The sequence below is a fragment of the Tamandua tetradactyla genome, chromosome 12 (genome assembly GCF_023851605.1).
Source record: "Tamandua tetradactyla isolate mTamTet1 chromosome 12, mTamTet1.pri, whole genome shotgun sequence".
NCBI lineage: Eukaryota > Metazoa > Chordata > Mammalia > Pilosa > Myrmecophagidae > Tamandua > Tamandua tetradactyla.
In genome coordinates this window covers 86,090,001-86,104,595 of record NC_135338.1, presented here as the reverse complement: position 1 = coordinate 86,104,595, position 14,595 = coordinate 86,090,001, and the positions used below count along the sequence as shown (strand labels likewise).

At 45.9% G+C, this 14,595-nt stretch overlaps 1 protein-coding gene across 2 annotated transcripts in view; it reads right to left on the bottom strand.

Moving 5' to 3' along the window:
• Window positions 1-504: 504 nt before the first annotated feature.
• LOC143652448 (protein FAM169B-like) overlaps window positions 505-14,595 on the bottom strand; it is a 212,003-nt gene continuing 197,912 nt past the window's right edge. For both annotated transcript variants that reach the window (XM_077124073.1, XM_077124074.1), the window contains exon 8: window positions 505-692. In XM_077124073.1, the coding sequence (XP_076980188.1) occupies window positions 541-692 (152 nt within the window). In that variant the 3' untranslated portion in view covers window positions 505-540. The remainder of the gene's footprint in view (window positions 693-14,595) is intronic.

Sequence of the window (14,595 nt, the reverse complement as noted above, 5' to 3'; positions counted from 1 at the left end):
CAACTCAGAGAGGTTGGTATTTTTATCCCCATTTTCCATGTGAAGAAAACTGAAATTCAGAAGTGAAGTATCTTGTCCTCACAATCACACCACTGTTAGGGATCAAAACAAAACAATGTGCAACTTTAAACCCCATGAGTGTGTGTGCATGTGTGTGTGTTTTGGAAGGGGTAGAGTGTGGCAGAAGGTGATCAAGGTGTCTTCCACAACTTAAAGTATAAGCTAGATTTGGTGAGAGACTGCAGGAAATTTAGTTTTGTGTTTACAGAAAGTCCGAAGTTGGTATTCAGTTTGTGGTTTAAAGACCTTCTTAGGGGAAAATTCTAAGAGACTAAAGACCATCAAAGCAAGCTGATAATTGGGTGCTATAGGCTATGTGTATGTCTTGTGGTTCCATCTTGAAAAACATAGTACATGTCTGTTTTAGTTTCATGGCTACTAAAACAAATACCTTTCAATGGGTTGGCTCAATGACAAGTATTTACTGGCTCATGGTTGTAGAGGCTATAAAGACTTACTTCCTCTCCGGGTCAGTATCTTCTATCTGGCCAGTGATCTTTGGAGTTTCTTGGCTTTTCCATCACATGGCAACACACGTGGCAGCATCTTCTCCTTTCTCTTCCTGGTTCTTTTAACTTCCAGGTTCTGGCTGCATCCTGTGGCCTCTCTTTCTGTGGCCTTCTCTATCAGACCTGCAGTAATAAGATAAAGACCCATCTTGATTCAGTAGGGCCATAACTTAACTGAAGTAACCTCATCCAAAGTTCCTGGTTACAATGGGTTCACATCCACAGGAATGGGTTAAGATTAAGATCCTGTTTTTCTGGGTTACATAACTACAAGCCACCACATCAACCATTTCGAAGAGATGAAGTCACAGAAATCTCAAGTTGGAAAAGAATATCTCCACAAAGAAATTTATAGCCTATCTCAGAATATTTGGAACATGGTTTCTCACCACAGGCTATTCATGACCTTTACAAGGTCCTATACAGACATTTGTGTGTCTGCAACACAAGCAGCCTATATTAATCAAGATAATTAACACTAGGTGCTGTAACAAACAAACCCCAAGTTTCTCACTGGCATTACAGACCAACGTTAGTGGGTAGCTCTACTGTAAGCACCTCTCTCATCCCTTCCATCTTATAGCTGTACCACTGGGCTTTCTTAAAGTCCTACCAGATTCTTCATAATTAAAGAGTCAACATCACACACAGGATGTTCCAGGGGCCAGGATGCAGAATAGCAAAAACCACTGGTGCCCACGTTATTGGCCAGAAGCTACATTCCTATCCAATGCAAGGAATGCCCAGGGAAAAATCATTTATTTATATGCCCAGGAAAGAGTGGAAAACCAGATCTGTAAAAGCTAACAGCTCTGTCAATAATCTCTGTGAGTCCCAGAGTTCCACCAAAGGAGGGAATGTCTAGAGAGGAGGTGGAAGGCAGATGTGGAGGCAGTGGCAGGAGAAAGAAGAAAGCTATAGAAAATTCGGTCCTAGTTCTGCCACGACTAGCTTTGTGGTCTTGGGCCAGACTCTGAACCTTTTGTAGGCTCCATTTTCTCATATGAGAAACTATCTATCTAAAAGTAGATAGTGCAAGAGTTGTTTTGAAGACTGATTATAACAATGCATGAAGTGTGGACTTTAAGTGAGTAAAGACCAAATACCCAGACCCTTCAGCCAAGGGTTAACTTATAGTGTGACCCAGGAAGTGCGATGGAAATCTTGATTTCTGCTGGTAGGAAAAATGTTTTTCAAAAGTACCCACCCTCAAGGCTGTTCCCTACCCAACTAAAAAGAGATTACTCAGCACACAGCCCCAGCAGCCAAGGCCCACATTGCCCAAGGCCTCAGCAGAGGAAGCTCATCACACAGAGAGGCAAGGGGGAAAGGAATCCAAGTCCAGATAATCAACAGCTTTGGTGGGTCTTTCACAGAGGGTACCTTGAAGGAGGGAAACACCCTCTGGCTCAGCTCCACCTAGATCCAAGAAGTAGCACCCTAAGGACAAGGAGAATTGGAGACATGACAACCTAGTCCTCTCTGCCTAGATAGTTACCCTTGGATAATTACAGGTAGAGGGACTGAGGTTTATCTTGTCCTGCTCAACTCAGAATCAGGAAGGAAGGGAACAGACAAGCGATATGCTGAAGATGATGCAGGAGACCAAGAAAGGGCAGAAACAGTCATGTCTCTCAGCCACATGCCAGAAGCCACTGAATCTTCCTTTGCCACCTTCCCACGTCCAGAGAAGGTACCACTCCCAGCCTACCTCATCCTTTTGGCAGCCATGCAGCAGACACAAGTCCCCCTCTTCAAGATGACCATGAAACCTTCATACTAAACCGTCCCAAATGCCACTGTCATGCTACATACAACAGTAGTTTCTTTTGGCTCTGTGCTTGAAATCAGAAAAAGCATTTTACTCTAAATCTAACATTCATGACTTGGAGTTAGATCATTAAGATACCTGATGACAGGGCCTTTTCTGTCTCATCTGCCCAAGGAAATCACGAAGGATCCCATGCTCCACTCTCCTTAGGGCAAAAATTTCATCCCCACGGTTACAAAATGGCTGCCCAACCTCCAGGCCTTCCATTGCTCTTCCAGGCAGGGAAAAGGGTGGAAGGGGAGAGTGGAGGGAAAGGGGAAAATGGCATGCATGTCCTTTTTTATCAGAAAAAAAGTAACTTTCCTAGAAACCCTACCTAGCAGACTTTCATGTCACAAAGCCTCCCGCAAAGCAAGACGGCCTAGCAAATTACACTTTGGGAGGTTGTACATTGTTATACGGAGAAAAATAATCTGAGTTCTGTGATAAAGAAGAGAAAATGGATATTAGCATGCAGCTACAGAGTGTATCCAAAAGGCTGCTAGAGTTACAACTTGAGAAAAAAACGTAAATCTAGACTCAGGACTCAGACAGATACAACGTCCTCCTTAGCATCCTCTTTGGACATTTCATCTCCACCAAGGCCCAAATGTCTGGAAGACAGCGAGCAGACAGCCATCCACACAACATTAACCTGACTCACTCAAATAGCTCAAAATTTGTGCATTTCCACATAATTACTGATTTCCTCACAGATTTAATATCTAAGTTTATCTTCACTTTAATCCAATTTCATGCCTGGAGCAGAGGGATTCCAGCAGAAGGTCTTTCTTAACCTTCTGATATCATTAATTATTGCTACATTGGGAGTTACTGCATGGAGCAAGCGGGGTTTTAAATAGAAACCATTTGTCTCTCAGCAGGGAGACTCAATGGCTTGATTTCCGAATACTCAAATTGATGCACTTGAGAAGGTGACCTCCCTGTGGTTGTCTCCATGCAGGACAAATCCTTCCTTTTTGGTTAGAGATTGGCCCAATTTGCCACCTATAGAGGGAAATGTCCATTTCTTCCTTTAGTTGTTGAATAGAATTTTCTGGAAGGAAAGCCTAGGCATTCCCTGAGCTCTGGGCATTTGGTCAGGTTTCCTGGTAATTTTCTACTAAAGGAAATCCCCTAACTCATTAAAAAAAAAATTAATTGACCAGTTCAGTAACAAGTTGCTCCAGGACCCAATAAACTTTATGAAGAATACATTCCAATTCCAGCTGTGCTCTGCGGGAACCCGGTGGAGAAGCCAGCACAATTTTTCACCAACATGCAGGAATTTTTATGCCATCTCCATTTGTGTCCCTCTTTCGCCTCAGCGTGGGCCTTGGGTGCATCTGTGGGTTGTCTGTCCTTTCTCTGTACCTGCTGCTGGGACCTGGAGTTCAGGGAAGGATTCCCTGAACCAAGAGGGCCTCAGAAAGGGTCACCTTAGGCTCAGGTTGACAGGAGCTCTTGCAGTGAGGGATTTGGGCCAAGGAGGACCATCGTCCCCAGAGCACAAGCATCTGGGAAGCTGTCAGAGCAGCTGGCTGGCAAGTGCAGCTGCAGCTCGCAAAAGGTCAGCAGGAAGCAGGGACTCTGCTAACTAACCTGACTGCAATAACAGGCAGAGGGAGTGGAGGCCACGTCTGAGATAATAAGCCTGCTGGGAGGCGTCTCTGGGGGATGCTTCTTGATGGTGCTGCTCCCTCTAGGACAAGCTACAACATCATTTGGAAATCTTGGTCACCATAAAAAATTTTCCCCTGAAAGAGGACCAAGGAGAGAGAGTGTGAGCGATTCCATGCAAGACCAGACTCCAGATCAACTCAACAAATGTCCATTAAGCATCTCCTACACATCAGTTCGGCCTAAGCCTCCCGGGTTGCACAAAAACTAAGTCAAGGTCTTCACTTTCCTTGAACCTCTATTGTACTGCTTCCAGAAATAAGAAATCACTTGGTACCCATGCCAAAACAAAAAACAAACAAACAATAAACTTCACTTGGAAAGTATAGCTGCAGCCTTCGAAATGCAGTCTCTGCTTGCTTGGCACTTTTCCTCCCATGAAATTGTCTTCCTATTCCAACTTTGCCTTTTGTGGGGGCCAAAATGGAGAGCTAGCCCAGCACTGAAGGAAGGATGCTGCTTGTTCTCACATAAGAAAAAGCAAAACGAACCTCCTGGCCCTGGGCACCGGCCGTCGATCCATGGGCTGGGGGAGGAGCGTCTGCTTCCAGAAACCCAGAGCCCTGAGCCCTGTAGTGACCTCCAGCTATGTGTCTTCAAGTCTGTCACTTGGATCTGAAGCTTCTCAAGGTCATGACTCAAATAGACTTTATCTCAGTATTACCAGAGCCTGGCCCCGGATCTAGAAGCTACAAGGTACTAAATCGGGGTTTCTGGTCCTGGGCAATATTGGCATTTTGGAGCCTGATGATTCTTTGTTGTGGGGTCTTCCCTGTGCATTGTAGGGTGTTTAGCAGCATCCCTGGCCTCTACCCTCTAGAAGCCTGTAGCATCCCCAACCACAGTCCCCACCACCAGAAATCCCTCCGTTGTTGAATGCCCCTGGTTGAGAACCACCATATGGAATACATTCTGTTAAATGAAAGAAGTGAATGTCCATTGAAGTATTCAAGACTTCAGCTGCAGCAATTATGCCTTTGAATGTGAATTTCCAAAATTTTTCCCCAGATCTGGTCAAGTTCACCATCTATGGAAACATAAGCCCTCCAGGTTGCGGGGAGGGTGACCACCTGCTTCCGGCCAAAGGACCTCAATGTACTTACTAAACAGACCCTTGGGTGGAGTTCCTGAAATTTTCCCAGAACATGGATGCTACAGCTCAGAAGTTGCTTATCACCAAGTTTGGTTCAGTCGCCTTCAAACCGCATCAGCTCCTGCTGAAAATCCCCCAGGCTCGAGTCCAAAGTCCTTAGTGTGACATCCAAGGTCTTCCATGATCTCGTCCCTGTTTCCTCACCAGCCTTACTTCCGCTGCCCAACAGGCCAACCTCCCAGAGTTCCCCAAGCCTTCCCTGCCCTTCCGCCTTCCGCCCTGGCGCGTGGTTGTGCCTCCTGCCCGGGCAGCATGGCCCCTGGCCCTCCTGCAGGACCGCCTGATGGTCGGCCACCAGGTTCCGGGCTCACCCCCGCCTTGGGCAGGGTGCTTTAGGCCCTCTGCCAAGCTGCATGGCCCCTGCCCACCTCCTGGCTCTCCCATGTCCCACGGCTGCAAACGCCAGCAGCCGGGAGTGCACTGCTGCAGTCCGCTTAGCACTGAGCCTGGGATGCCTGGGCACTTCGTTAGCATTTGATGAAAACCTGCATCCATGGCACGAAGCCTGAATAGTTGCTCCTAGGTCCTCATGGGTTGCAAAAAAACAAAGTCAAGGATGCTTCCTTGAGTGAACTGGTCTGTCGCCACTCTAGGAAAGTAAACGAGGTCAGTTAACTCAGGAATTGAGCCTGTCAAGGCAGGGGTATTATACCCTTTAGGAAAAAAATAACCATCAGTTGATGAACAGAATGTTGGTGTTCAGGCTTTTTTCCTGCTGCTTATTTGGGCGTTGTGAATGCACAATAAGAATTCTTAATTCTCGGGACCTTACAATAGGATTCTAGGCATGCTACAAATATTCAAAAAACACCGCTGTGGGAGGTGTTTAAAAAAAAAAAACCACATTAGTAAAATTGAATCTACAGCATCCAGCGTTAGCTATGGTTTAAAATATTAAAGCGCATTAGATGCCAAGTTATTTAGAAGGCTCAACTAGACTTCTATTTGGCAGGAACAATTTCACAAAGGCAATTAGATACACGTGCAAATATTTAACTGTAAGTTGATACTTAGACCACTGAAATACAGTGGTGTATCAGCCTACACCTGGTCGGCAGAGCCAATTGCTTGCTCACTTGACAACTAAATCTTCCCTGCCTTTTAAATTCCTTCCCATCTTTAAAGCATTCTGGAAATACAAACAATTGGGGTAGCTGAGAGGGGAGGATAAGAAAAGTTGAAAGATATCTTTGATTTCTAAATTCTCAATAGAGTCTAAAGTGCTGGAAATGTCAGCTGTACATAGTTAGACGTACATCACAATTCATGTCTCCTAAGAGATTATGAATCACTGAGCTGGCTAAACACACTCAAACTCATTCCTCAATTTGGGTGGCTTTTCAACAATTTCTCATTTTGTGTACGAAATAAACACTTTTAAAAAATTAATTAGCACAACTAAAATAATTGTTTCATCATATATATTAAACAGAAGTGCTAATGCATGCATGCATACACACAGCAAAACAAAATAGGGAAGATATATTTATGGGAATTTGTAATAAGCCAGAATTTTCCAGTCTCTGACTTTATCATTTGTCCTGAGAAACCAATGACTTAGAAAGTTCAGCAATGCACACAGAAATGAGACCTGGACTCAAAATTGGAACCTGGGATCAAGTGTGGCTATTTTGTTTATCACTGTGCAACTGTCAGCAAACTAATTCACCCCTCTAAGCCTCAGTTTCCTCAGTGGCAAAATGGAGAAAATAATATTTATCTTACAAGGTTGTGGCGAGAATTAAAATAGGAGCAGCCAAAGGCTCGCTTTTTCCCTTAAAGAAATAGGGAAGGCCTGCTATCTGATCTGCCTGAAGCAACTTGAGCTATTATTCTTCTATCAATCATATTAATATCAGCATTAATATCAGTGCTCCGAGGCACTCCTGGTCTTCCAGCAGGCCTTACTTACCGGCAGCTTTTTGAAGAAAGCTACAGCACCTTTTAGCAGCCATATCCAGATTTTATGCATATAGCATTTTAGTATATCAGTTCCTTCAAACTGCCAACCCCAAGTTCATCTACAAAACTTTCAGATAAGGAAGGCCACGGTGGCTCAGCAGGTAGAGTTCTCACCTGCCATGCCGGAGACCCAGGTTCCATTCCCGGTGCCTGCCCATGCAAAAAAAAAAAAAAAAAAAAAAAAAGACCCTTCAGATATATAAATTTTCCCAGGAAACCCAAAACAGCAAACTCAGCACAACACTTGGTCTCTTAGTTAAGCACTTATGTACTTTACAAAACTTTTATCCCAATACTGGACCCTTGTGTTTTTTTATAGGTGGTCCTGCCATTTTACAAATAACAAATTGATCCCTTAAAATCTCAATCTAGACACTTTTTAGAATCTGAACTGAGAACCCGGGAATTCATGTCACTTTATTTCATATCCAACACTAGACCCAGGAAGCACTTCTCACATTCACACCTTTAGCTTGTTTCACCCAGAAAGCAGGAGATGCAGGTGAAAGTGCTACAATTCTACTATTAGATAAATGAGTCCAAGCCAGCTGGTTTACTAACTGGGTGACACTGGGCATGTCACTTCCTTTCTGAAGTCTTAATTTCCTCATTAATAAACTCAGTAATAAATAATACCTAGGACTTGGGATCCTTGTGCTCATAACACTGCAAAGCGTGCTTCTTCCCTGAGTTTCTTCTATTAGAAACAAATTGCATAATTCTAGTTCCTTCCCAAACCACTGTAAGCACACCCCTCAATTCACTCACCGAAAGTTATTGAGAGTTAACTATTAAAACCAAAAAACAGGGTGGTGTGGTGGTTCAGTGGCAGAATTCTTGCCTGCCATGCTGGAGACCCGGGTTCAATTCCTGGAGCCTGCCCATGCCAAAAAACAAAGAAACTAAATCCAAAATGTGATCCCCAATGCCCTAAACTGTTCTTTGGGGAGATACTGCCTTTGTTTGGGAAAAGCATTACAGAAACCTTCAAGAATAGGAGGTTAACCTGAGGGCACTTGTGTGGGAGAAGCTGAGTTGTCAAGAGATGGTTGAGGCAAGAGTGAAATAAAATGGAACGGAGGAGGTCAGTAAGTGAGGTGGCAGCGCGAGGAGTCTGGGAGGTGGGGTGGACCTGGCGGATTCCCGGCCCCCCATGGAAGCCCGTGGGTGAGGCTTAGACTGCAGTGCCTCGGAGCCCAGGAAATAGTCTGCATTGCTGCCAGATCACCTCCCTCTGACCCCACGCGCCTCTCCCGCCCTCTGCGGGCATACTAAGGCCCACCCTGGATTCAGAGCTGGTCCTCCAGACCAGCAGTACACCAAGTTCAGGGACAGGGTCCGGGAGGCCATGATAACTGTTTCCAAAGCCAAGTTTCCTAAGTCTGGGAGGAGTTTTCATAACTCCTAGGGAGGGCTTTGGGCTCCCAAAGGCCATGTAACTAGGGCACAGACAGCACCACTGGACAGCAGCTTTACTCCCTGGAGCTACTCTACTCCCTGGAACAGAGCAGTATCCATTCAAAGGTAGATGAGACAGTCCTGCCCCAGGGAGATGGAGGCCAGGTGAGGGGGACAGACACATAGACAGGAAATGCCAGAATGAAGACAAGCCTTGGGTGGGAGCCTCCTCCAGCTACTGGTATTGACTGGCCATCCTTGGAGTCCCTTGGCTGGCAGCCTTGTCACGTTGCCTTCCACCCCGTGCCTGTGTCTCCTCTCATAAGGACACGAGGACATCCTACTCCAGGATGACCTCGTCTTAACTAATTCCACCTGCAACAACCCTATTTCCAAATAATTCTGAGCTCCCTGGGGGTTAGTTCAACGTACCTTGGGGGTGGGAGACCTAACTCAACCCATCGCAGAAGGGGACAAAAATGGGAAAGAGCCGTAAAGGGTCATGGGGCATCTAGAGGTAGAATGACCCAACTGTGAAACACTTATGATGCCATTCCTATTTCCCAGAGCTGCTCTTTAGCAGACCGTGGGGTGGAATTCACTGTCACGCTACGTGGGGAAGGCCCCTCCCAGCTCTGCAGTCCCCAGCCGACCACTGGGCGGGGTGGCCCATGTGCTGTCGGCTCTCTCCCCACCACGCCCCCTCCTCTCTCTTACACTGGTGGAGGCCTGTGGGCAGGGGTTCACTGCAATCCAGAGTCACTCATTCGGCAGTGTTTATTAAGCACCTGCTGTGTGCTGGGCACAGCAAACACAGGGGCCCTGGATGTCCAGTGCCTTAGTAGAAACCGAGTACTAAATCCTTCCACAACGTGCCAGCCTCACCCCCTCGCTGCCGTCACCAAAACCAGGAACCTTTTTTGGTGAACAACAACAAAGCAAACTGTTTGGAATTTGCTCCCAAAATAATGAGTGACTTCTGATAACTGAGGAAGCCTGGACACACCCTCCCCAGACCCTTTTGGAGACTGCATCCAATTCCTTTGGTTTATTTTATGTGCACATGTTTTTTTTTTCACTTTTTATGTTGACCTAACTCTATACGTGCAGAAAGTTGCAAGCATGGTGCAGAGTCCTGGGAACCCGTCTCCCAGCTTCCGCCTATGGTGACCTCACGTTAACAGGAGCATAGCATTAAAACCAGGAGATCAGCATGGGTGCTGCTGCTGAACAGAGGGCAGAGCTGTTCCCTTTCCCCAGTTTTTCTCTGCACCCACTGGATGTGTGTAGGTAGTTGTCACTGCCGCTCTGTGCAGCTAGAGCCCCTGAGCAGACTCAGCCTGTCCCATTGCCACCAAGGGACCCCTTCATGCAAGCCCCTTACAATCAGACTTTGTTCAAGGACCGCGGCTATGTGGCCCAGTTGAACTTTGGTGCCATGGTGAGGAGGGGAAACCATAGCCCAGGGCTTAAACACCCCCCACCTTCCCACTAGGACCAGGAAGGGCCAGGTTCAAATCCTACCTGTGCAACATCCACAAGCCACCTTGCCATGTTGTGCCTCCACTTCCCCATTCATTAAAATGGCAATAATTTTATAGAGTAGACCTCATAGGGTTCTCATGAAGACTGAATAAGGTGATATTTCTAAAAAGGACTTGTTATGGCCTGTAGTTCAGGCTCAGTGAGTGAAAGCCCGGGGTCTATAAGGCCACCGCCCTCCTCCTGAGCACCCCTTACCTCTCCTCCAAGATGGGACCTGTGGGGGGTGGAGTTCTGGGAGGGGCCAAGATAAGGAGACAACTCACTGAGCAAGCTGGGCCCTGTTCCCAGGCCAGTGTCCTCCCTCCGAGTGACCGGTGAACCCCAAATCACCCCAAGGGTGCTGCAACTACTCCCCCACCCCACCGTAGTTCTAACACATTTATAAGGATTTCAAGTCAAAACAGTTTTGCAATGTGTTTTTTTTTAATTTCCATCCCAAATCCCACTTGCCCCGCATTTGGTAGCTTAAAAAATGTGAGAGGTCAAAGAAAATATAGGCCAATGAAAATAACATTGCAACAAGAAATTAATTGCAAATCTTGCTTAATATGACAGGGGACTCCCTAAAATCCTATTATATCGTTCTCTGTTTCCCTTCGTCGTGGGCTCTGATACTGAGCACAAAGGCCAGGCCAGACTCCCCGGTGCATTGCTGCATTAATTTGACATTTCTGGCTCCAATTAACCTTACATTTCAGCTATTTTCCAAAGATTGTTCTTTTAATTTACGATAAGGTTATTTTTCTTCCATTGGTGTTTCGCTTGCTTATGCACAAAGAAAGCCTAATGTAGAAAATCCAGCCCAGTTTCTACATGTCTCAGGGTAACAGGCCATAGTCCCTACTTCATCTGTCTGTAAGCAGAAGACTTGGATAAGGAAGAGTTTTCTGCAAGTTACACTAGCGGAGGACTGATGTCAATTCCAGTACAGCCAGGTAGAGCAGCCCAGCACTGGAAGACTGGGCACTGTGAGCTAGTAACCCATACTAGGCAAGGTCAAGGAAATCATAGTATAGAAAGAACTGGGGGTGCAAGGCTGGTTCAGTAGTAGAATGCTTGCCTTCCATGCAGGAGACCCGGGTTCAATTCCCAGGACCATGCAGCCCCCTCCCCCCACAAAAAAAAGTAAAAAGAACTGCACTCCAGCTCAGGAGATCTGAATTCAGTTCCACTCTGCATCTCTTATCAGCTGCTTGACCTGGGGCAACTTGGCTGTGCTGTGAAGCCTCAGTGTTCTCATCTGCTAAATGGGGCAAGGCCATCTCCATCCATGAATTACCTGATGAGAGAACAGTAGGAAAGTGCCTTCTCAGAATGAACCCTCAGGAAGCTGTTCCCTGTTTGCTTCTTCTCTTCACCTGTTCTAGAACAAAGTATGGCCTACAGGCCAAATCTGGCCCACCACCTGGTTTTACAAATAAAGCTTTATTGGAACACAGCCCAGCTCATGTATTCATTGTCTGTGACCAGTCTCTCTCTACAACATCAAACTTGAGAAATTGCAATGGAGTCGTTATGGCCCGCAAAGCCTAAAATATTTATTATCTGGGCCTTTGAAGTCTGCCAACTTCTGTTTTAGAGGAACAACAGGGAGGGAGCAGAGAAGCCGGGAGGCCTTGGTACCATGGCACCCTTCCTTTGCCCTCATCTAGCTTTCCTGGTGGCTGAGCCCTAGGAGTTTCCCCCTCCCTGCTGCTACTAGCCTCAAAAGAAGGCTTCAACTCATACTGGGGAAAATGCCTCCTCCCTGACCGGGGACAGTGGAATTTACAATTTTTAGTGTTTCTGTGATTTTTTTTTCTGCGCTATCCTAACTCTACAAAATTCCTTTAGAATCGAAGCCCGTAATGGGACAAGATTTGACTCCTGCAAATACAGATTTACCCTGAACAGGGGAGTCACCCTTCACCTTCCTTCTATTAACTGTCACCTTTAGCTCTTTCCATGGGAAAGGTGTACGCTTGAAGGATGCCTGGGGGAAAGGAAAATGAATCAGCCCTGACTCCTGTCCCCCGTGATGTTTATATTCTGGTTGGAAATACAGACATAAAATAAACAAAGCACCCCACGAGTGAGTGTCACACGAGCATCTGGCACCTCAAAGTGTGAGCCCCACTGACCAGCGGCAACTGCACTACCTGGGAGCTATTGAAAATAGAATCTCAGGCCCCTCCCAGACCTACTGAACCAAAATGTGCATTTTAACACAATCCTCAGGTGGCTTACATGCACACATGTCAGTTAGGTCCTTTGGTAAACAGATGCCAAAAAGAAAGGCAAGAAATTTATTGGGGGTGAGGGCTGTGAAAGATAAAGGGAACTGGAACAGGGTGGGGGAGCCTGTAGATTGCCACAGAGGTCTGACTTCTAGGAAAGGAGAAGGGGTAGGAAAAATAACTGGGAAGTAAGAGCCTCAACTTGGGGTGCAGCTATGAAAATGCCTTGGGTAGTCCAGCAGAACTGGGGTGCGCCAGCATCATTTTGGTGACATAAACCTACCTCCATCTTTATCATTTTGCTGCCCTGACTTCCTTTGGCCCTGATTTCCTCAACTCTCCCTTGTATTCTTCGGTTTTGTAAGCCTCAAAATATATGTATGCAAACAGATAAATTTTAACAATGAAAATAAATCCGTTTTTATTTCCTGGGTTTGAGTACTCTTTTCTTAAAAGATTATCCCTGTCGTTGAACACTTTGGACCATTTTACTACCAAACCAATTTTATATGAAAGTGTTTTGGGGCTGAAATGTCAGGGACCATTCTTAAATGTTTCATCCAATGTCCGATAGAATCGCCTTCAGGACACATCATTCTCTGTCAATGCCTCATGTTCTCTGGTAGATTAAGAAAATCTCTCCCAGCATTTAGTACATAGAAAATGAATTAAAAGGATGTGGGTTTTGTTTTGTTTTTTTTTTCCCACACTTCAGGCATCAGCTGCTCAGTTTTAAAATAGCCTGCATGGTGTGAACTTCACTTTCAGCATCAAATACAGCTTTTCCAAGTCTGAACCCAAGTGGCTGAGAAATGAAGAGTCTGGGTGGCAAGCTGCACATGTGCAGAACACGATGCCGTAAAATCACCAGAAGCCTGGCACGTGTGGCCACTCACACCCACATGCACATCTGGAGGACTTGCAGGATTTTGAGTGCCCCCCTCCATGGGCGTGCATGCGCACACATGCACACACACCCCTACAAAAAACACTCTCACAAACATTGTCAGTTGCTAGACATGCCAACTGTGTGCCTTTTACATTAACGTGTGACTCCATATGTGCATTAGACATCTGCATCAGCGAGAAAGTGCTATGGAAATACCTGACAAAACTGCACTGCTCTTCTTTTGCAAAAAGAAATAGCCCTGCATACCTCAGAACCCACTACGATTTGTTCCTGAACGACCAATACTACCTGTATATGTTTCCTGTGATGACAGTAACAGAGTACCACAAAGTGGGTGACTTAAAAACCAGAATGGACTCTCTCACAGCACAGGAAGCTGGAAGTATGAAATTAAGGTGTCAGCAGAGCCGTGCCCGCTGTGCAGACTCCAGGGGAGAGTCTCCCCCTCGCCCCAGCTTCTGGGGGCCGCAGGGTCTCCTTGGCTGGCGGCTGCGTCGTTCCAATCTGTGCCTCCATCTCCACATGGCCTCCTTTGCTCTTTTTTGTGTCCTCTCTTCTTTTTCTAACAAGGATGCTTGTCCTTGGACTTAGGGTCCACCCAGATCACCCAGGATGGTCTTGTCTTGAGCTCCTGAATTTAATCCCATCTGCAAATACTGTTTTTCGAAATAAGGTCACATCCCCAAATTCCAAGGGTTCAGATGAAAAAAATGCACATACATGCATATATATATGATATATATGCACACATATGAGGTGCTGTTCAACCCACTACAGTATCTAAGGATGATTTCAATAAAAAATATCACATGAGCCTCTGGCAACCTGGGCCTGCCCAGCTGCCTGGGAGCATGGCCATGGGTCAGGCTTCAGCAGTGATGTCCTTGGTCCATTGCTCTTTCCGAGTCTCTAAGCCTGATCTGGCTACTAATAGCAACCCCCTTCACTCTCAGAAGTGGCCAGGCTTACACTAGTCCAAAGCTGTAAGTGTATTTCTAGATTCTGAGATACTGTGCTATGTGTGTATAAACTGGTATTTCCCTGGAATTTGGGGTATCTCTGTGACTCAGAGCTGGACTTCTACAGCTCTGAAAGTCAGCATACACAGCAACTGTTAAAGCAACCGAAAAAGAATCAGCCTTCAATTAGAGATAAAAACAAAGCTGATCTGGTTGGGACCAAGGTAAATAAGGGTAAAGAACGATAGTGTATGTATTCTAGATCTGCTACATCTCTGGTATGAAACCAAAGGCAGAGAGGCTTATTGTGTTTAGAACCTAAATTTTCTGTAACCCACAATCTAAATCAACCTGCCTGGATGGCTTATTTAAACAACCCATGGAGCCCAGACT